General features: G+C 40.1%; 3 protein-coding genes across 3 annotated transcripts; all 3 read left to right on the top strand.

Annotated features, from left to right (window-relative positions):
* The first annotated feature begins 968 nt into the window (after positions 1-968).
* Positions 969-3529, top strand: tnni1a (troponin I type 1a (skeletal, slow)). The gene is made up of 5 exons (XM_079226239.1): positions 969-1078; positions 1356-1487; positions 1723-1812; positions 1939-2115; positions 2819-3529. The coding sequence occupies exons 1-5, from the start codon at positions 1070-1072 to the stop codon at positions 2921-2923; spliced, it is 513 nt and encodes a 170-aa protein (XP_079082365.1). The 5' UTR covers positions 969-1069; the 3' UTR covers positions 2924-3529.
* Positions 3530-5244: 1715 nt separating this feature from the next.
* On the top strand, positions 5245-12100 carry lad1 (ladinin; the record flags this gene model as incomplete). Its single annotated transcript, XM_079226196.1, has 14 exons — positions 5245-5282; positions 6006-6191; positions 6733-7018; positions 8326-8399; positions 8902-9073; positions 9407-9499; positions 9856-9899; positions 9985-10027; positions 10237-10280; positions 10402-10468; positions 10573-10707; positions 10812-10901; positions 11366-11491; positions 11597-12100. The coding sequence occupies 13 exons, from the start codon at positions 5245-5247 to the stop codon at positions 11462-11464; spliced, it is 1371 nt and encodes a 456-aa protein (XP_079082322.1). The 3' UTR covers positions 11465-11491; positions 11597-12100.
* A 639-nt stretch (positions 12101-12739) lies between these two features.
* tnnt2a (troponin T type 2a (cardiac)) lies at positions 12740-20838 on the top strand (the record flags this gene model as incomplete). Its single annotated transcript, XM_079225974.1, has 15 exons — positions 12740-12777; positions 12998-13008; positions 13556-13573; positions 14233-14283; positions 15684-15740; positions 17083-17112; positions 17362-17383; positions 18483-18546; positions 18664-18780; positions 18874-18951; positions 19091-19201; positions 19279-19388; positions 19534-19624; positions 19713-19753; positions 20711-20838. The coding sequence occupies 15 exons, from the start codon at positions 12740-12742 to the stop codon at positions 20742-20744; spliced, it is 873 nt and encodes a 290-aa protein (XP_079082100.1). The 3' UTR covers positions 20745-20838.
* Positions 20839-21630: the final 792 nt, after the last annotated feature.

Genomic DNA, 21630 nt, shown 5'->3' with positions numbered 1-21630 from the left:
CAATTTATATCCATTACTTTTAGCTAACTGTTTCAAATCCATATCATACTTTCGCGTTTTCCCTTCAACTGTTTCATCTTTGCTTGCCTTCGTACCAGCTTTCTTGTCAACATGTGGTGTTCAGCTGTTACAGCTGAATCTATATGTGGATATATTATTTCATTTGATTTAAATTGTTATAACAATTATTTTTAAATTAGTTGAGCTACTCCCTAATCTTTCGACGTACCCCCAAGCATCTCCAGAAGTAAACCCCTGGTGTACAAGTACTCCTGGTTGGGAATCAATGGCTTAGTCCGATGTATGATTTGGGTGAACTGACTCTTTAAATCTCATCAGTCAAGAAATTCAGTCATGTGAAACTATGATTTTTCTACAGCATGCAGCAATTAGTTTTTATGAGACATGAAAGTACTTCTATGAAGTGTGACACGATACCTGTAATAATATGAGAGCATTTAGAAGCAGGCGAGTAGAAGTCAGTAGAAGTGTGACGATTGGCCTGCTGACAGCTTACAACCATTGAAACAGACGCTCATAGAGAAGCGCGGAAAGATGATCTGTCCCTCCAAAGGCTACAAACAATGGCAACTGTTCAGAGTGTAAGAGAGAGAGAGAGAGAGAGAGAGAAAAAGAGAGAGAGAGAGAGAGAGAGAGTGTGTGTGTGTGTGTGTGTGTGTGTGTGTGTGTTTCTAATGTCTTCTGTCTCTCTTCCAGTTAGATCTCATCAACAAGATGCCCGAGCATGTGTGAGTGATCAGGCCTTGTGGTCTTATTATATATGGTCTATAATGTATGCATTCACCCACAAATACAAACATTACAAATACTTTTTAACTTTGATTAGAAATAATTCAGGTTTTTCCTTTCCATTACATTTTTTTCTCTTTCTCTTTTATAGGCAAGAGGTAAGACAATTGTTATTACTACTAAAGTATTTCTGAATGCTAAAATGTATAATTTACGTATATTTATGTACATACACACATATTCGTCTGTGTTAAATGTGTTGTCATGAATTGTGCTCTCCATCCAGAGGAAGCCAAAGATATCAGCTTCAAGGAAGCTGATGCTTAAGGTAAGAGAGATCAAAGACCAAATGTGTCTACCAAACTATAATGTCATACATGTGTTTGACCACAGGAGAGCAGCAGAGGTCACGTTCTCAAACACTGTACTGTACTTTATCTTCTGATACTTCTTCTGAACAACTGAATTCTGTACTGCGAGACCTGTATGTTTCTAAAAAGACATAAAGTTACTCCCATAAACATAATGTGCTGATGTGCTTTACCAGAGCAATGCAAAAACATCCAGTATTACATTGCATTATATGTCGATTCATATTTGTGCAGAGTCTGATGGTGGCAAAAGCCAAAGAAGAATTGGAGCAGGAGGCTGAAGAAAAAGAGGAGGAGAAACAGAACTACCTGTCAGAGAGAGCTCCTCCGCTAAAAACCAGCGGCCTGAGCCTTGCACAGCTGCAGGTAACTAACAAAAACAATACTCCTTCGAACATAGTTTTCTACTTCAGCAAATTCTCTTAAATGTAAGGAATTCAAGGCACTGCAGCTCAGAGGATATAAAGGATGATGCTGTAACTGAACGTTTTCCAGATGCACACATTTGAGGCTGCTTTGGAAATCAAATAAAGAAGAAAGGTGATCACTTTTATAAAATACAAGTTTTTAACTTTTGTGTTTTATGTGTGCATACGTAAAGGACCTCTGCAGAGAGCTCCATGTCAAGATAGATGTGGTGGATGAGGAGCGGTACGACATTGAAGCTAAAGTCACGCTCAACAGACGTGAGGTATACGCTTCCTCAGCTATTTCCATATGGGAAATAAAGATCATATCAGCAGATGCAGTGTCATAACTGTCCCCATGAGAACAATACTGATGGTAATTGTCATTCAATTATCATTCCTTGATCCAGATTAAAGACCTGAATATTAAAGTGTTAGACCTCAGGGGGAAATTCAAGAGACCTAATCTTCGCCGTGTCCGTGTGTCTGCGGATGCCATCCTGCGCTCGCTGCTGGGCTCCAAGCACAAAGTGTCCATGGACCTCCGGGCCAACCTCAAGTCTGTCAAGAAAGAGGACACTGAGAAGGTGTGTGCAGAGGGAAATAAAAGACCAAATACACTCAGGAATGCACTTACAAAACACAAGCAAACCTGTGCAAGCGAGATGTGTACCTTCCTTAGGGCAACTGCAGGTACTGTAGCTAGTGGGAAGTTTCAGATACACACATGACGTCAGCGCTTCCAGTTCCATAAAACACCTGAAAAGTGTGGTTGTGTGTGTGGAAGGGTGTGTTTGAGATACCGAGCGGTAGGTCAGTGCAGGGCGCGACCGCGCGTGTGTGTGCATGTGTGTGTGTGTGTGTGTGTGTGTGTGTGTGTGTGTGTGTGTGTGTGTGTGTGTGTGTGTGTGTGTGTGTGTGAGAGAGGAGGGACGGTACACAAAACAATGATCCCATTGTAGAGAGAAGACTAGCTTTTGTGAGCGGTTCTGCTCCATGGTCAATGTGTGTGTGTGTGTGTGTATGTGTGTGTGTGTGTGTGTGTGTGTGTGTGTGTGTGTGTATCTGTGCGTGTATCAGAGTGTATTAGGTGCTGCAAACTAGTTATACTGGCCCTGTTATAAAGTACTCTCAAAGGGGATTGCCAGATGACAACATGGGCCTTAAAGGCTTAGACACAACAATGATGATACTACTTCCTCTACTCCACAGTCTCGTTAAAGAGAAAACAGGAAAATAACTGCTCTCTTTCTTTTATACCATCTAATTCTCCACTGTATCCGTGTGCAGAAGAGGCCAGCCGAGGACAGTGACTGGAGGAAGAATGTGGAGGCCATGTCAGGGATGGAGGGAAGGAAGAAGATGTTTGATGCTGCTGCGGGTCCCGCCCAGTGAAGACACAGAGGGTGAAGGGCTGGTGTCACGTGAGCGGTATCGCGTATCCTGCATCGACTGCAGCTTCTACATTTCTGTTTAATGCTGTCATTCTTGTGTATGCTCCTGCCATGTCCCCACACCCCTGAATGGTCTTCTCCATTTTCCTTCAGAACTGATCTGTTTGCGGTTTTCTGTTATGGTGTTAAAAATGACTTTATCTCTGTGCCATTTTCTATTATTTGCATTGTTCTCATAACTGAACCCCAGAGATGTAGGCTTATATTTGTACAGCAAAGTCTAAAAAAAAGGCAGCATGTATCTTCAGAAGTTAATTGTTAATTGTATTGTAACTTAATCAGCAGGCCAAAATAATATTATAGTCAATAATAATAATAATATGTCCTGACCAAATTGAACTGCATCTTTGATATTCTTGCTGGGTGATGAACTGTAAGCATGGTCTGTGGTATTGTGTTGTGTAACAAAAGTACGTGCACCAGCATCAGCTGGATTTACAACAACAATTAAACACCAAATATATCTTAATTTTTTGGTGCTTTTCTCTGTGTGCTAAATGTGTGCTAAATGAACAATGGCATTCTTTAAATAAATGCAAAGATGGTTATCAAAGTCTTCTTGTTATCACTGTCTTCCCTTTGCAGTAGTGCAAGCTTCATATGTTAAAGATACATCAACACATATCATACAAATATAATAATAATATCCCATACAGGATTCATTGTAATCACTTTGGTAATTCCATGACTTTTCACATATAGCACCATCAACAGGACAATTTAGTTTATGACCAAATATTTGTTTTTGGTTCTAATTAGAAAATGTCAGCCCGCCAACATGTGAAACTAAGATGGTGAACACGGTAAGCATCAAATGTGCTAGACATCAGCATTAGTCAGCATGCTGACATGATTATTTAGCTCCAAGCACTGCTGTGCCAAAGCCCAACAAGCAACTAGCATTGGCTGGGGACTCTGCAGACACTTTATATGAGAGGAATATAAAAGGAACATAAGGACAAATATTAACTCATGAGAGAGAACATTTCTGCTGATAGGCTTAGGCTGTCAACACCAGCATCCTGTCCAGAGCTCCGGCTGCTCTCTGTTTTGCATGTTCATAAACCACACTGTGACAAGTGCTTCTGTAATGGTGCTTTAATCATTCTTGACTTAATCCTGCTGGATGCAAAGAAACTGCAGTAGACCTGTGTCACAGAACTTTCCCCCCTTATGTTCACTGCAGCAACACAAAACACAGACACACAACATTCAGTCTTCACTTTTAACAATGACAGCACTAATGCATGCGTTGATTCTTTGGCCAGGGAGTGACGTGACAAGCCTTAAGCCAGGCGTCCCCAAATGCTCTGTGAGTGAAGTAGGCTCATGCTTTAGCCCATTCACACAAAGGAAAGGATCTAAATAAGTATCAACGAGCTTCCTCTCTAGTTGTGATAGCAGCTCATCCTGTTTATTGTGGCCTCATGCGCTGTACTCTGCACAGAATGAAAGAAAAAGGTAAAGGCTTGGTAATAAAGCCAGGTGAGGTGAAAGGTGTGTGCGTAGGACTGAGCTCAAGTCTGGGTCAGAGTCCGACACACTGGGCCCAGAGGAGAGGACAGGTGTGGCCTCACACAGCAGAGCAAACAGTCTGAATCATACTGTAAAGAGACGCACTGCCCAATGTAACAAAACCCATTTTGACACACAACATAGATACATTCTTTTACTATTGGACCATTCAAATCAATTGCCATATATACTGTATATATATATTCACTAATTATGCATCTTTATTTGTATATAAAGTCTAATTTGTTGTTAATATCCTGTGTGTTTGATATTTTGTGGTTAATTGCTTTGCTATAGAAAGTCCTAGACAAACTTTTTCTGCTTAGAATGTTTTAATCACTCTTGAATTAGTGATTATTTAGTAATTGCTGAGTAACTGGTCATTTCCATATCACTTCCCATGTTTCCTTTAGGTATATCTTACTCGATAAGTATTAAATTACCATTACTGCATATTGTGTTAGCTCTCATTTTAGCGTTAACTGTATTGCAGTAGCATGTAATAATCTCCCTCCCCTCTCTCTCCTCTCCCCTCCCTATCTCTCTCTCTCTCTCTCTCTCTCTCTCTCTCTCTCTTTCTCATGGGTAGCTTACCTTTGTGGTCATGTGACGCCTCGGTGAGTTGCAACGGGGTAAAGGTGGACTGCTTTGTGCTACACTGACTGTAATTTGACTGCCAGCCACAAAGTCAGTCGACTCTTGTCTGTCTGTGAGCAAAGTGCTCCTGGAAACTTGTATATTTGCATTATGTCCATCAGTCGGAAGAACTGGTCGGCCTTGTCCAGGTAAGATTACATCTGGATCATCTTTGTTTCAGAATAGCTGCAGCTGCTGCTTTTAGACAGTAAGATGTTATGGAGTTTTAACTTTAGTCACTGAACTAGCATGTGTAGCCCACTCTCAAGTAGAACTACAGCAAGTTTCTTAGACATAATATCTGTAGTCAGCAGCATTGTCCAGTAGCATAATGAAACACAGCTGTTTTCTCCTTTGGTGTCATTCGAATTATTACAGGTACTCATATCTTTGCTGTGATGTTTGAAGACTGCTATAAAGTCACAGTTGTCTTTGCTTCAGGTTAAAGTTGAGAGATAACTGGTTTTACGCTTGAATTAACGTGTTTCTCCAGAGGAAACATCAGCCCACTGAAACTGGCTGCACCACTAAACTTATAAATGTTAAAGTGTTTTCTACATACATCCCTGCATAATACTAGACTGACTGTTTGGTTTATTTAAAGTTGTTCAGACAAGCACCCAACTGTAACTCTACCCATAAACAGTCAGAGAACAAGTAAAGCAGGTTATGTGTAACCGTTATAACAGCAATCTCTCTCTTCCAACAGCCAAAACAAGCAGCTGGATTAATTTCTGTAGATTTCATGATAAACCTTCATGTTGAGTTTCTGACACCATTTTTTGTATCTCTCTCTCTCAATTTCATTTTCGGTTTTACGTCTACGATCTCTGATTAGTATTCTCCTGTATGCGTTATGACTCTGTCCTCAGCCTCGCGCGCCAGTGGACAATGGAGGATGAGGAGGAGGTAGAAAGAGAGAAGAGGAGGAGGGTGAAGAGCTCCAGCAGCACCGCCGAACCCAATGCTGACTTCAGCCAAACGACCGGAGATACGGCAACCAGCGACAGCCCCTTTGGGACAGACTCCACAAGTGGGATGTCCCAGGGCCCAAGCAGGTTATTCTCCTGATTTAGTAGAGCTTTATTCCACCTGTCAAAGCTTGATTTATAGATCTCTGAACAGGATTCTGCTGCTTTAGGTGTGTGCTATGCTCTTCTCTCTGCTTGTTTACACATTGCTGATATCTCTCTCTTCTGCTGTCTTTCTGTTTCATTCCCTCCATCTTTCTCACTTGTTAGAGGACAATAGAGATGTTCGCATGTATCCATCTACTTTAGTGGTACGCCTTGTCGGCAGATGGATTTCAGAGGCAGGGAGAGAGGATTCTTACACTTTTGCCCCATGGGAAGGTGTCATCTGTATACTTTTCAAACATATGAATCCTGATACCATGTGTGGAAAGTATGAAAAGCTATCAAAAACACCAGCAGCTGAGATCCTGGATCAGAAGCAGTCTTCAAAGAGAGAGAGGAACTGTAGAGCCTTTCATTAGAGAAACCTGATCGCACACAAGACTGACAGGTCCTTTCCCTCAGTAGAGACGATGTATCATATCTATCGGTCATTCACGTGTATGCACTTACTGTTTCTTTTCAGTGTGGAGCAGGTACAGCTGGACTTTGTGGAGATGCTGCGTGTCCGAGATGAAAAGCGTAGGATGAGGCACGTGGAGACGCTGAGACAACAGAAGCAAGAAGGGGAGGATGAAGCGGAGGCCTGCACAGGAGAAGCCAGGGTAGAGCTGCTGGGGGACATGGATGAGGGTAGTGTGTTGCCCTCTGTGAAAGCCACATCCAAACCACAATCACCCCTCAGAACCGCCTCCTGCAGCCCCACCAACAGCAGCGCCAGCAATACCAGCACTTACATCACAAGCAGACAAGTAAGACTGGAGTCACTTGTTGCCTTTCACCAGAGTGAAATAAATATCTTGTTATCATGGGCATTAGATTACTACTCAACTCAGAGGCTAAAGCCATGCTAGCTGCTCGGTAAGGCTGCATGCATTAAGGCACAGCATGCTTTGAGCTAAATGCTAACATGCTCACAATGACAATGCGAACATACTGGTGTTAAGCTGGTGTAATGATTGCTATATTCACCACCATACAGTTGGTTAGCATGCTAGCATTAGCTAATTGTTATAAAACAAGTACAGCTGAGGCTGATGGGAGTTTTGCAGATATTTGGTCATAAAACACTTTAAACAGATTTTGACATGATGGATCACCAAAGTGATGAGGATACCTCGTCTGGGAACCAAATGTTGTGCTAATCCAAGCAGTAGATATTGAAATATTTCAGGGGATAAGTGAAAACTTAGGCTTGCTGGTGATGCTAAAAGAAAAGTCACAGAATCACCAACGTTAATTGCGATTCATCCTCCGGGGACCATGATTGGCCGAGCAAAATATCATAGCAACCCATCAATAGTTGTTAAGATAATTCAGTCTGGACCAAAGTGGTAGACTGATTGACCCACATTACCATCACTAAAAGTGTATGTACTGCCTTCACTGACAGACAAACACTCACAGCCAAACTATTAATGCGTCTCTCAGTCACAACCCAGTGCGACCAGTAGTGCCACCCTGCAGTGTGGTAATCATATTTAACAGCTACCCCATGCAGAGGGAGAGTCAAGTTATTCATTTTCTAGATTGTACAACAACAACAACTTTTCTTCCGCTGAGGGTGTACTGATGTTGCATGTCCTATTAAGATGGAAAGACTCATTGTGCACTAATAACAATATTTAAGTGAACAAAGCCAGATAAAGAGAGTGTAAGATGCTCATACACACACACGTCCTAAATATTTGCTAGTTATTAACAACTTTGGTATATTTTATTTCAGTATAAAGGCATCACAGTATGAAAATGAATGATATAACTTGAGGTAATTAAGGAAAAGACTGTATGGTCTTATTATTGAACTGGACTTGCTCTCTTCCCAGGAATCAAATAACCATGCAAATCATCCATAAAACTTTGATAACGCGTGCTTGAGGTCATAATATGAACTTTATCTTTTATTACACTCACAGGCGGCTCTTATTCAGTGTATCTGCAAATTAGGCTATAACTGTACAGTGTTATGTAATGTTAGGTGTGTCCCAGGTGGCTCTGTTCAAAAGCTTTTATGCAGTACGCTCACGTTGATCGTCTCTCCTGTTTCTTTCTTTGTTAGCACGAAAATGGAGAGTCGACGAGCAAAGAGCCGGATCCCAAGCCATCGTCCAACCCGGCTCGCAAGTTTGTCAGGTTAATGAGCACAATGTTCTGTCTATTCTTCTTTTCATATGTGAGTCATCGGTACGAATCATATAAAGATCAAACATTTCTTTCAGATGAGATAAAAGTCATCGATTCCACACAGTGAAAAAAAAAAAACAGTGTTGTAGTAGTGAAATATGTGTGTGTGTGTGTGTGTGTGTGTGTGTGTGTGTGTGTGTGTGTGTGTGTGTGTGTGTGTGTGTGTAAAGACACACACACACACACATCTCACCAAGATCTGCTGGCCAGCTGGAGAGAATATTCTCTATGAAGTTTGGATAACAAGAGATTGAGGTGTATTGAGGAGATACAGAGAAGTTCCCCATGGCATAATTGTATTGGTTTGAAGTATTATGAGCACTATGAGATTTTAGAAAACAATATTTCAAAGGTTGCAGTGAATACTGGAATACTCTGCAGCTTAACTGTGATTCTGATCAGTTGTGGCTTTTTCATATCTTCAACTGACGTTTTTGTTTTGATGTTGTAGTTCTGTCTCCATCTCATTCGACAAAAGCCCCTCTGCCAGCGGGTGTACAAGTCCCTTGAGCCCTCGCTCCCCCACGGCCGCCTTGTCACCTCGAGAACACTGGCCGTCGCCTTGCCAGAGCCCCTCTCCTCGTGGGCCTCAAAGCCCTGTTCAGAATGGACACACAGAGGAGGTATTTGAACACACGGTCAGATCATATCATTTACTAAATAACTGTCTGTGCTTCATGCTTTGCTCGTCTCAGTTTGGCTGCAAAGTGCAAGCGCCACTGCTCATTAGTTCAATAAAGCAACAGCACCCTCTGGTGTTAAAAGAATGAATGTTACAGTCTTCGTGCCTATACAAACTACTGTATCATTGGCTCCATAGTTTTACCTGCAGCTTGCACAAATTAAACAGTTTTGAAGAATAGAGGAGATGCTCACTGGAGCTCATCCTCATCTGAAGATGAATAGTTCAATCTGATCCTAAGTAGCAGTAAAATATATATTTTACTTTAACTCAGACCAGGATGAATGACTCTTCCTCCAACGGCAACTTTGAACAGACGGCCAAACCTGCGTTTGTCAGACAGAGCTCCAGGACTATATCTTTCAGGGTAAACACATATAACCTACACACACACACACAAACACACACACACACACACACACACACACACACACACACACACACACACACACACACACACACGCATGCATGCATGCATGCACACATTCCCCATTTCTAAATGCCAACATGTACTTTTGCCTATTTGACTGTTAAAACCCCATTTAATCTTGCATCAGCTGTTAGACTATCAGTTCAGGCTAATTTGCTTATGTGACTCAAGCTTCTGGCTTATGCTAATAGCTGAAGCAACATTTACCAGCTTTTACTGCTGACTAGCTGCTTTGTTAACTCATCACACAGACGACTGTCTGCTAACGTTCACATGCGCTTGGTTTTACACAGATGATGAGGAAGAAAGAAGAGGAGAGTGCGCCGCTGCAAAGGAGGTAAGGAAACATTATTGTCTTTATTTTTATGCTCTTTATTTCCATCTATTGCATTTTGATTGATGACTGCTTTATTCTGTTGTAGTGCGAGTGTAAGGATGGCCTCCAAGAAGTTTGAATCTAACACAGTAAGATTCTTGGCTTTATCCTTTCTAATTTCTGAGTGAGATTTACAGTCACCGCACCTTGAACAGGAAGGTGTGCTTTCCATATTGGTTGAGTAAAAGGATCGCGGATGTTTTGATAATAGTGAAACAAATGATCATTGAAACTAAAATGTATGATATTTGTTTTAAAGTGTTTTTAATTTACAGTGTGTGTAATGTTAATTGTTCAGGACAAAGATGAAGATGAAGACAAAGCCTCATCTTTCCAGAGAAAGTGAGTTTGTTCAACCAAATTATTGTTTTGTACCTTTTCCTAAAGTTTGAATTATTGTTATTCTAGTCGAAGTAAGTGTACAAAGATCAAACCAGGCATATTTACGTTCTGCTTTGTCCAGCTCTAAGCAGAGGATTTCATCCAGGTCCATCCAGGAGAAGATGGAGAGACTGGCTCAGGCTGCACAGGTCAGACTCTCCATAACAAAACAGAAGTCTACTTAAGTAATCTATTTCTTACTTTACATTTCCCTCAACTCCTCGACTCTTCTTGGCTTCCTATTTGTTCGTAGAAGTCAGAAATAATGCGATCTCCAGACGTGACCCAGAGGACTCTGTTCCTGCTGGACGAGGTGTCTCGGAAGAGAGGCCTCTTTGAGAAGGAGCAGCAGGCAGCGAGCCTCACCAGCCCGGGAGTTTCCAGAAAGGTATATTTACACTCATCAGATCGGCATGTCGCATCAATGTAGGCGTTGAAATCATTAGCTTGTAGGGGTTATAATTATTTCACATCTCTGTCGGAAATTCACAGGAATTTAGGAGCTTCACATCAGGAATGTCAGACCGGATCAACCGCTGGCTCACCAAGACTGACCACACTGGGTCTGCTCACAATCCAACTGTAAGACTATTTGCATTGTCTGTGAAACTGCACCATGTAAGGAGGTATACAGGTGTAACATCTGGCAGCTAGAGGGCAGTGGTGCTCTATCAACTATACTGTGTGTGACCATTGTTCTGAGCGGGATATGTTGTTTTCTTCCTGCTTACCTAGGATTAGTAAACCCTGACCAGACGTTCCTTATTGTTTAAAAAATAGGATTTCTCCTTTAGTTCCAGCCACCACGACTATTTATGATTAAATTCAAAGCAAACATCAGTATTTGTTTTATTCTTTTTTATTCTGTTCTCCTATTGTCAGAGTGTTTAACTTGTGGTGAATACAGACTTTGTTTCAGTTTAACTGGCTGTTCAAAAACATGTCATACAGAGAGCATTTATGTTTCTCTTTTCTCTCTGTTGTATTGAGGGTTGATTGTTTTGTAGAAATAACAAGTCTGAACATCTTACATTTTCTATTTGTAGGACTTGAGACATGTCGACATCATCGGTAAGAGGAGCCTGTTTGAGAGCCGAGAGGAGGGCAGCGCCCCAAACACCAGCCCTGGAAAAATCTACAAGTGAAAGATGTCTATTTATAATTCTCAACAGGTAAGATTAGATCACTGTCCCACCCTGCACTTTAACATAACTTCATATTTAAATATACAATTAAAATGTGGGTAATACTTTCTTCCTTTTCTGTGCCCGATTTAGTTGACGGTGAGAGGACACAAAGAGAACTGGAAGATTAATGGATGCCATGACTGATTGTTTTTTCATGCTTTTTCATCCTTCATTGCCAAAGCACACTGGAGGAACAGATATGCCAAATAGAGAAAAAAGTGAGTTTTAGTTTTAAAGGACTTAAATGGAGATCACTGATTTTAAAGTTAGGATGCTTCAATCATACACTACTGCATTGCTTCTTAAACTACAAATATGTCTTATTTAAAACGTCAAAACATGAAAGAAGAAGGACGTTGATATATTTGTTTGAAAGCTCTTTTTCTATTTGCCTTAACTTTGTGTAATTTTTAAGCACTTTAAGCAGGTGAAGGTCTTGAGGCTAATAATGCCTATTTTTAGTCGTGAGAATTCTGGAGTTGTATTTTATGTTTTTGTTTAATCTGACAAAATATAGTTTTTATTCGGTGCCATTGTGGTCAAGAGGCTGCCTGTCTAACAAATAAAAGGTTTTATTACCACAAATGTCTGTCATGAATGCCTTTTGATTGCTTGTTTACTCAACACAGAAACACTTTCTCGGCCTGAAAGCATACATACTCTGTCACATCACTTATCGTGGCAGAGGGAGTGTGTAGATAAGAGTTGGATGCCTGTGCTTTGTCAGCGGCGGGTTGAAATACAAAGGTCAGAAAATGTGTATGTGGAACTGAAGCACTGTCTGGGGGCAACTGTGGCTTTATCTGGATCCTTTTGACACCGCAAGCCACACTCGTGCACACAGTGGCTTTTTTTGGGAATGGTGATAATGGAGAGTACACACTATCTAAAAAGTTATTAATAACACATTAAAGGGTCCTAAAGCATCTTCCCCACTATGCAGGCTGTCCCTTTACCCTCTGAGACCCACCTCACTTTCCTTTTAGTAAAAGAAGTCACCTCTCCTCTGCTGCACACAGAGTCTCTCCATCAGCTTTCTTTCCTAATCACTCTAACTCAGGTACGTTTCACTGAATATCATGTTCCTTGGACGTGCAACCCCAATGCTGTGTCTGCGCTGTAAAATGTTGTCATGAAGCTGTAAAGAATTAGAAGGGGAACATGATTTCCAGGTGAACGTATGGACTTGTTTCACGCTCAGATTCCCCGCTGCTCGCCTGAACGCTCCTCGCCATGTCTGACAACGAAGAAGTGGTGGAGGAGTACGAGGAGTAGGTCACATGTTTCAATGCTTCTGCTGGAATATACTATGAGTGTCTTGTGTAGCCGTAACAATAATCTGTTACATAACTGTACTGTACATTGGCAGATATGTAGTTTCTTGTATTGTATTGTGATGACAGTTGTATGTTGTTATGTGATGACAGATTGCTGTATCTTTGTGTTTTTTCGACCAGCATAATAATGTATGTATGTGTTTGACTTTCACAGGGAGGTGGAAGGTAAGAGCCTGCGTCATAACTCACCACATACATGTATATGTACACTATCACTACCGCACTAAAAGATGCGATATACGGCTGAAACTAAAGTCATGTGGTTTTGACAGATGTTTCTTTAAGTAATCCAGTGAGCTTAATATAGTAACCTGACACCACTAATGCTTACACACAGTGGATTTCAAAGGAATGTAAAGACATTCATATGAATGTCAAATTGATGTATTAATCAAATGTACCAGTTCAGCCTGTTTGTTAAGCCTACTGTTTCCAAAACTGTATGTATGATGTATGTATGTATGATGAGACATGTTCCTAATGTGTGAGGCTCATCTTGATGCAGCACAAAGTGTGTTTGTACCAAAACACGTCCTTGTTAAGCCAAAAGGTTGCAGTAGGTCGTTTTTTGGGGGGCAAATCCACAAAATGTAAATTAGAGGAAGCTTTACATGAAAAGTGTTGGATGTGTATAACATACATTGCTTTCTCATTGTGATTATTACATTTGTAAATTCCATCTCTTGTGTATTTTTCCGGCTGCGTGATTTAGACGAGGAGACTACTGAAGGTAAGGGACTAGAAATTTATCAATGAAGCTCTGGGGCATCGATGAATGATTTGTGGTCATATTTCAGTCGGACTTAATCGGACAGTCTGTAATAATAAAATAACATTGCTGTGATCAGAAGTGAAAAAATAAGTAGATATACTTATATAAATATAATCAGGAAAATGCTCTGAGTAGTATTATAAGTAAAAGTACTAAGTAAAAAATGGCCACTCTAATAGATATGTTAATATATATTATAGCATAAGAATATTATTACTTGGTTGAGGTGGAGCTATTTTTGTATTACTACTTTGTAAAGGACAACTATTTATTATTTATATCATGGATCTAATCTGCTGATAATGTTCTCAATTTAATGAATGAAATTTAAATCACAAGATCCCAAAGTGAAACTTTTTTAAATGCTTGTTTTGTGCAACCTACAGTCTGGACTTCAAAATGATTGACAATAAATTAAAACTACTGTATTGAATAAAAATAAGCAACGAATCATCACATTTGGGAAGCTGGAACAATGAAGTGTTATTATTAAAAAAGTTGCCAATTAATAATTCTGTCAATCGACTTATGAAAGAATTGAATAATCAGCTCTAACTTTATGTGGTAGTATTTAACTGACTGGCTTTACTAAACAGCTCTGTGCTTTTGCTCAGCAGGGGAGCAGGGAGTAGAGGAAGAGGAGGAGGAGGAGGAGGCGGCAGAAAAAGGTATTGCATGTGCTTTGAGCTGAAAGCATCTTTTTTAAGATATACCATAAAGTTGGTAAATGTTGCCTGTTTTCGAGGACATGGTGCAAGTACCAATATGTGTTTTGTAATAATTCAACCTCTCTATCAGAAAACATACGACATGTCATTTGACAGAACTCACTATGCACGTTATCTAAGCTTAAACATTATGCCACAACATTGAATTTGAAATATTAATAAAAAATGTGTTGATTATTCTGGGTTCTAATACCTCAAGATCCATGCAAGATTTATTGAGAAATAACACATGAGCTGAAAATATCCATTTAACATTTGTCAAGCAATGGGATAAGAGTATGTAGTATATGCAGAATGACATTCATCAATAAACAAATGTTGACTTAACGAAACAAAAAGGTGAAAGGTTGTGACCAATCCTGCTTTAGTGTGAGGTTAGCAACACCTACTTCATTCACATACAGACACAGAAATACAGATATAAATACAATTATTCACGTAGAAATAAAAATATGAATATAAGTAGACGTAAGAGTACAGATATTAAGAAATGCATGAAAAATATGTATGTATTTATAAAGATATTGATTCTGTACTTGTTTCATCCTAAATGTGTATTATTTGTATTTATTTATTCAATATTTGTGTATGCTTTCAGCATTTATGTGTATTCATTTATTCATGATAAATAATTGTCATGATTTGTCCTTACTATGTCTCTGAGCCAACTTTTCCAGCTTTGCAATTTAAGCTGTCAAAAGCCCAAACTAAACATTGTCTGAGTCCACAAGGCATGTCTCCTTTTGCCGTCAGTAATGCCTTATCACATGATTTTTTAGCTCTCATGTCAGAGTTAAGAATACATTGTGTCATCACATCCACAGCACTGCAAATACACACATGCATGGCCCAGAACAAACATAACAGACACACACACACACTCACACACACACACACACACACACACACACACACACACACACACACACACACACACACACACACACACACACACACACACTTCAACAGCTCTTGAGTGCTGTCTGCTTTAAATACCAGAGGTGGTAGCTCATTCTGAAACAATGTTATCTCTTGCAAGGCGTTCTACTCTGGATCACAGGGTCAATCCAACAACCAAACTAACATGATATGCACACATCTCCGAAGAATGCTAACAAGCTCCTGCACTAGCAGTAATGATGAGAAAAATAAGTCATGAAATTGGGTTTAGCAGCCGTTGTCTCATTTAATTCCTTTCACCTTGAACTTATGAAAAATGACAGGTCACTGACAAGGGAGAGTGACGCTCCAATAAGACAATGAGTCAATATCACACCCGTGAGTGACAAGACTTCTCAGTGATGTGCAACTATTTGCTGTTCAACTCTCTCTCCTGCCAGAGGCCGAGCAGGAAGTGGACGAACCTGCTGCAGACGAGGAGACCAACGAAGAACAAGGTGAGTTGCTGAGGGGAAAAACATTGTTGTCTTGAGTGCAGACATGCCGTCATTGTGTTTAATGTGCCGGTTACCAAGGAAGAAAATGTCTAGTGTTGGGTATGTTTTGACAACGAAGCAATTATGATAAATATATTCTGTCCGTAATCAATCAGAGACAGACAGGGACTCACTTCACTTTTTATGTGTCAGTCTGCTGCAACTTGACAACGTCATATCTTCTTGTTTTCCCTCCCCTCTCACTCTTAGTCACACCACACATAGCCACTGGGAAAAAACAATCCTTGGGCCTTCCATCCCTCAAGGGTTTTGTTTAGAAGTCAGAATTTGGTATTTTCTGTTTAACATAATCAGCAATGTTAAGGTGTTTCTCCCTCTTGTTGCCAGTCACACGAAACGGGAGGAATGTTAGTCCTCTTCTGTCTCATCTAGGCTTTCAAATCAGCAAACGCCCTGTGAGGCACCTGTAAGCTGTCGCCTAATGTGTTGTTGCACACTGGGCAGTTTTTATTAGCCATGCTAGGGTTGGCGTTTTCAGTCCACCACTTAGTCCAGGCTGAAATATCATAACAATCATTGGTTGGATTGTCATGTAATTCTTTGCAGTCATTTATTTAAAAAATATATATTTATATACAGTATATGTTTATAATTAAAAGTTATAGCTATTTCATAGTTGAATTGTTTTTCACAAATGCACTACATGTATTTTAATGTGTTTTCCCTATTAGCTCATTTTCTCATTGCACACCTCCTCTATTGCCTTGCCTTCAGCCTTGAGCCTGTTGTTGAGCCTGCTGTTTAACAGCGCTCATCCAATCACATTTCACGTCTGTCTCTCTATGGACGCGATCAACTGTTAAACTAAACAGACAGCAGGCATGGATACCAGATGCACGGCCGGCCACTGGTATACCAGTATGACTTTGGTGATATCCTGACTTCTTATTTAGAGCCAGCATTGGCTCAACATTTTAATTTGTCCAGTATTTTGGTTTCTGCAAAACCTGAAAAAGTTATAAATTTCAGGCTCTTCCTTTTGTCTTTCCGGCATTTTGTTAAACATGTTTTGGGTGTCAGTCAGAGGACACAGACGCCAACATCTCTGACAGAATGCTAATTATGATCGGGGACACTTTACTTCTGACACACCCACCGACATAGATTAGCAAATACTACTTGACTTTCTCAGTGCTCTATTTTGGCCTCTCTCTTCTTTTCATGTACTCCGACACATAATTGTATCTGTTAGCACTCCTAAAATACAACTATTTATTGTCCCCTACTCATTCAACACGCAGAAACTCACACAACCCTCTCAAGTGTCTTGTTTTGGTTGCAGATGGAGAAGAGGAAGTGGAGGAGGGAGAAGGTAACACTGTTCATACAAAATTGCTTCACAATCAATGTGGCACACCTTACTACTGTAGTGTGTTTTTCGTGGATGTACTCACCATTAATCTCAATCATACCAGAGTTTGCCTCAGATGAACTCCCTGCTGAACACAGCCCCCATTGTTATAACTTGTTGACTATGTTATGGTGTGCTCTTGGGGAATGTCTGTGGTCTGGATTAGCTCATTGTTTTTCAAATAGAATCTCCTATTTTCTTTCTAAACAGAGGAGGCCAAACCAAAATTCAAGTGAGTAACACTCCCTAATGTACACACACGCCATTGAATTAAAGTTTTATATTTTGGGAAATGCCCTTATTGGCTTTCTTGCAGAGAGTTAGATGAGAAGATCCATGCCATTCTCATATCTGTATGTTCATCTATCATACTGCAAGCAGCCGGTTAGCTTAGCTTAGCACAAAGACTGGAAACAGGGGGAAACGGCTATCTTAGCTCTGTACAAAGCTGATCCAAAAGGTAACAAAGTCCTTCAAGCACCTTTAAACCTCACTTATCGACAACTAAAATGTTGTTTGTTTAAACCGTACAAAGATATTGTCTGTTGACCAAAAGAACATTATCATACATTATTAATTTCACACTGGCTTTTTTATGGATTAAACACACAGCCACATAACTAAGGTATTTTATACCCCTTATGATTGTCGCAACAAGTCTGTGTGACTTACTTGTCCTGAAAATATCAATATGTCCAATGTCCATCCATCCATTAATCTGCTTGGAAATCACAGAAAAAAAGAGACCCTCCTTCTTAGCCTGTTACTCCACGTTTTTATAGTTTCTTCAGCATCCAAACTATCCAGTGGCAGTTGTCTGCAAATGCGTGGGAAACGTAACATTGCAAACAGGAACTGCTAATGGGTAATTCAACGCACTTTAAACGCTAGTTTGCCAACATGTAAACAAGTAGGCTGTAAAACGGGGCTTAAATTGTAGCCACAACATTGAATCCATAGTATTTTTCCTGTTGGCATCCCCAAAGCATTATGGGAAGTATTATGGTAGTTCCTAAACAAGTGAATATCTACCAAACAGAGGTAAGATAAAGAATAACTGCTCGGAGTGATACTTTTTTACTATACATATTTATGACATTAATAAGGCACAGAATGTCCCATCGATTCGGACCCTATAGAGTTCAAATACATAAATAACGTAAGTCTTTGATAATACAACTTTGATGGATAATTGTCACAATACACATAGTTAAATACAATTAAACTAAATAGGTACAGCAAAAATATATACATCCATGACTTTTTTTAATCATATGACTCTGAGTGTTGTTCATGTCCTGTGTTTTTTTCCTCTTTTATAAAATCTCCAGGCCATTTATCATGCCCAACCTCATCCCTCCTAAGATCCCAGATGGAGAGAAGGTGGATTTTGATGTGAGTGACAGACTTTCAGTACATACCATGCATAGGTTGCTGCTTAATGATGCAAAGCCTGTGACACAAAGACCAAAACCATAAAGTACAAGACACACTGAACCCCTGTTTCTGTAGGATATACATCGTAAAAGGATGGAGAAAGACCTGATGGAGCTTCAGACTTTGATTGTGGTTCACTTTGAGAGCAGAAAGAAGGAAGAAGAAGAGATCATTCATCTCAAGGACAGAATTGTGAGAGCCTCACACTACAGTAACTCAAATGTGATAATTCACAACATTAAATGTCTGATTTAAGATTTGCTAAAATTATGATTTGTTGAGCAGGATAAGCGCCGTTCTGAGCGATCAGAACAGCAAAGAATCCGAAGTGAGAGAGATAAAGAGCGACAAAAGCGTCTTGAGGTATAGTCATGTTTAAGCTGCTGTAATGTAATGCATACTTCCTGCATCTACTGAATGATCCACCTTCTAACATGTCCCTCCTGGTCCTCTCTCTCTCTCTCTCTCTCTCTCTCTCTCTCTCTGAATTCCTGTTTTTTAGGATGAGAGAGCTCGCAAGGAGGAGGAGGAGGCCAAGAGGAAAGCAGAGGAGGATGCTAAGAAAAAGAAAACCCTCACCAGTCTCCACTTTGGAGGTTACATGCAGAAGTTGGTGAGTAGGTGGAGGGTTCATAGTGGGTTAAAACAGTGCAAATATGAAGGACTATGTTTCATTTCACTTTCCCACAGACAGAAAAACGGAGTGGTAAGAGGCAAACTGAGAGAGAGAAGAAAAAGAAAATCCTGAGTGACAGACGCAAATCTCTGGACATCGAGAACTTGAGCCAGGACAAACTCAAGTAGGTGGAGACACATTGTGCCATTTTACTACAAGGAAGAGGAAGTTGGGACATTATTTCTGATACACATGAGACAATGCAAATAATCCTTCAACATAACAAAAACAATTACAACCATACTGTCCCATGTATCTGTGTCTCACAGGGAGAAAGCTAAAGAGCTGTGGGAGTGGATGCAGGAGCTGGAGGCCGAAAAATTTGAACTGCAATACCAGATCACCGGACAGAAATATGAGGTTTTTGCTACAGCACACAACATCTATTGTTGAAATAAGATATAGTGGACCTCGTTCAAGTAACATTTGTATGTTTTCTTTCTTCCAGATTAATGTGCTGAGGAACCGTGTCAGCGACCATCAGAAAACGTAAGAATTAACTTTGTATCAAATATTTTCTCTCTCTGATACCACATAGATGCTTCAAGCTCATGGGTGTCTGCCCACAGACTATGTTCAACAACTAAACCTGTAGAGCCGAGGTCATTTTCACTGCAGACATTTTGCCTTGTTAGAACAGGGAAAGCACAGGTGGAATGTGAACGTTCACTTACTGGTGTGGTTTAAATGAACACGTAGTCGAATAAAGCCATTGTTAAGGTTATTATTTGCTTTCCCCTGCTTTGAGAAGTCAACATTTTACATATCAAATATCCTCCTAGTATTTCCCATAATGAATAAACTAAACTGTCTGTGTACAAATTGGTGGAGTGTCCCTTTAAAGTTGGAGTTATAGTTTGTACCTTTGACTACATTTAAAAGTGTTTATAGTCACACTCGATGGCGGAGTGAATAACCAGTCATAATATTGCTGATGCAAAGAAAGGTTATTTAAGGTTTTATGAGACCTTGCATGTTCAGTTTACAAAATGTGTAATTGTGTCTTGTAATTCATGTTCTATGAACATATAAGATCATGCTGCAGTATTGTAAGATGTAAAAAAAGGATCTGAATACAAGAATAATAAATCTACTTCAGACATAAACAAGTCACAGACACCACACTTAATTGACCCAGTGGTAACAGCAGGTAACCCCACCCTTTCCCCTCCCTGTCGCAGCACAACTCTCATTTTGCTTCACAGGCCATGTGAGGCTTTTTACTCACTCAAACTGGGAGAGCTGGCTGTATGGCTGGGTGTGGCAGGCAGGTGTCACTGACTCACTGAAAGAGCACCTGTATGTCTCCTAGTATGCTGATAGCCGTGTTATCTTTAGAATGGGAGGTAGAGGATTCTGTAACCTCACAGCAGTAAAGTGACTTTTCAATGTTTTTGTGGACAGACATGTTTTTTACCTCATGTGTCTCTTTCTTGTTTTCAACAGATCTAAAAGAGCCAAAAGAGGCCTGAGGAAATAACTGCAGACGTGCAGATTAAGCAGTGTAATCATCAGCCCCATCCTGCAGCCACCGCCTCAAACCAAGCCCTGGCTTTCCTGCCACACCCTGCTCCCACCTGTTTCCCCAGTACAATTATATACAGTTGTCCAGCTCCATCTCACTCTACTGTGTTCCGTTTATTACCAAACATTAAATTAGATCGTCTGTGTTTAAGGGTGTAAATACAAAAAAAATATTAGCAAACAATCCTTGATTGAACTATTTCAGTGTGTGGGTGCATGAGTTTACTGCCACAAAGAGTCAAATTACATGAACGCAGAAAGCCTCAAGCAAATACAGGAAGAGACATCTTCTTACTCAGAGACAGGCTCTGACATGAATAAGACAGTCATGATGCTCCGCAGGCTAACGCCCAGACCTCCACCCAACAGACACATTCACACAAACTTGGAAGAGGATGAATCATTTCAAATTAACTGGAATCCAGATGGGAAGGTCCTAAAAAAAAAAAACCCAGACGTTCTTCCTTCAACTTTTTCCAACCTCTCTTAGGAGTGAATCAACAACTCCTTTCAAAGTGAAGGTTCATGTCAACATTCTGGCTTTTGATAGACACAAAGTTGCCAAACCAAACATCAATTAGGACATTACTGTGGCTCTGATGCGACACCAAATATGCAGGAAACGTTACTTGTAATGAAAAAAGCATACCATTCAAAGGACGTATGATTTATGAATTTGTGGCTAGATTTGACTATATTTAATCACAATTAATAAAAAATGTACTTGCTGTGGTCTAATGGTGGAGTTGCTGTGTCTTTATTAAGCTCTATATCGCTTTCCACCACTCAGGAGTTGCAAATCTACTCTAAAACAATTTAAATCAAACTATACACAGATTATT

The sequence above is a fragment of the Taurulus bubalis genome (assembly GCF_910589615.1).
Source record: "Taurulus bubalis genome assembly, chromosome: 11".
Classification (NCBI taxonomy): Eukaryota; Metazoa; Chordata; class Actinopteri; order Perciformes; family Cottidae; genus Taurulus; species Taurulus bubalis.
Note: the sequence above shows the minus strand (reverse complement) of the source record. Positions and strands in the feature narration are given on the sequence as shown.

Excerpts from the sequence above, each read along its gene's own strand:
- tnni1a (XM_079226239.1), top strand. Across the intron at positions 1,813-1,938 it reads TCACGCTCAACAGACGTGAG|ATTAAAGACCTGAATATTAA; the intron begins GTATACGCTTCC and ends TCCTTGATCCAG. Across the intron at positions 2,116-2,818 it reads AGAAAGAGGACACTGAGAAG|AAGAGGCCAGCCGAGGACAG; the intron begins GTGTGTGCAGAG and ends ATCCGTGTGCAG.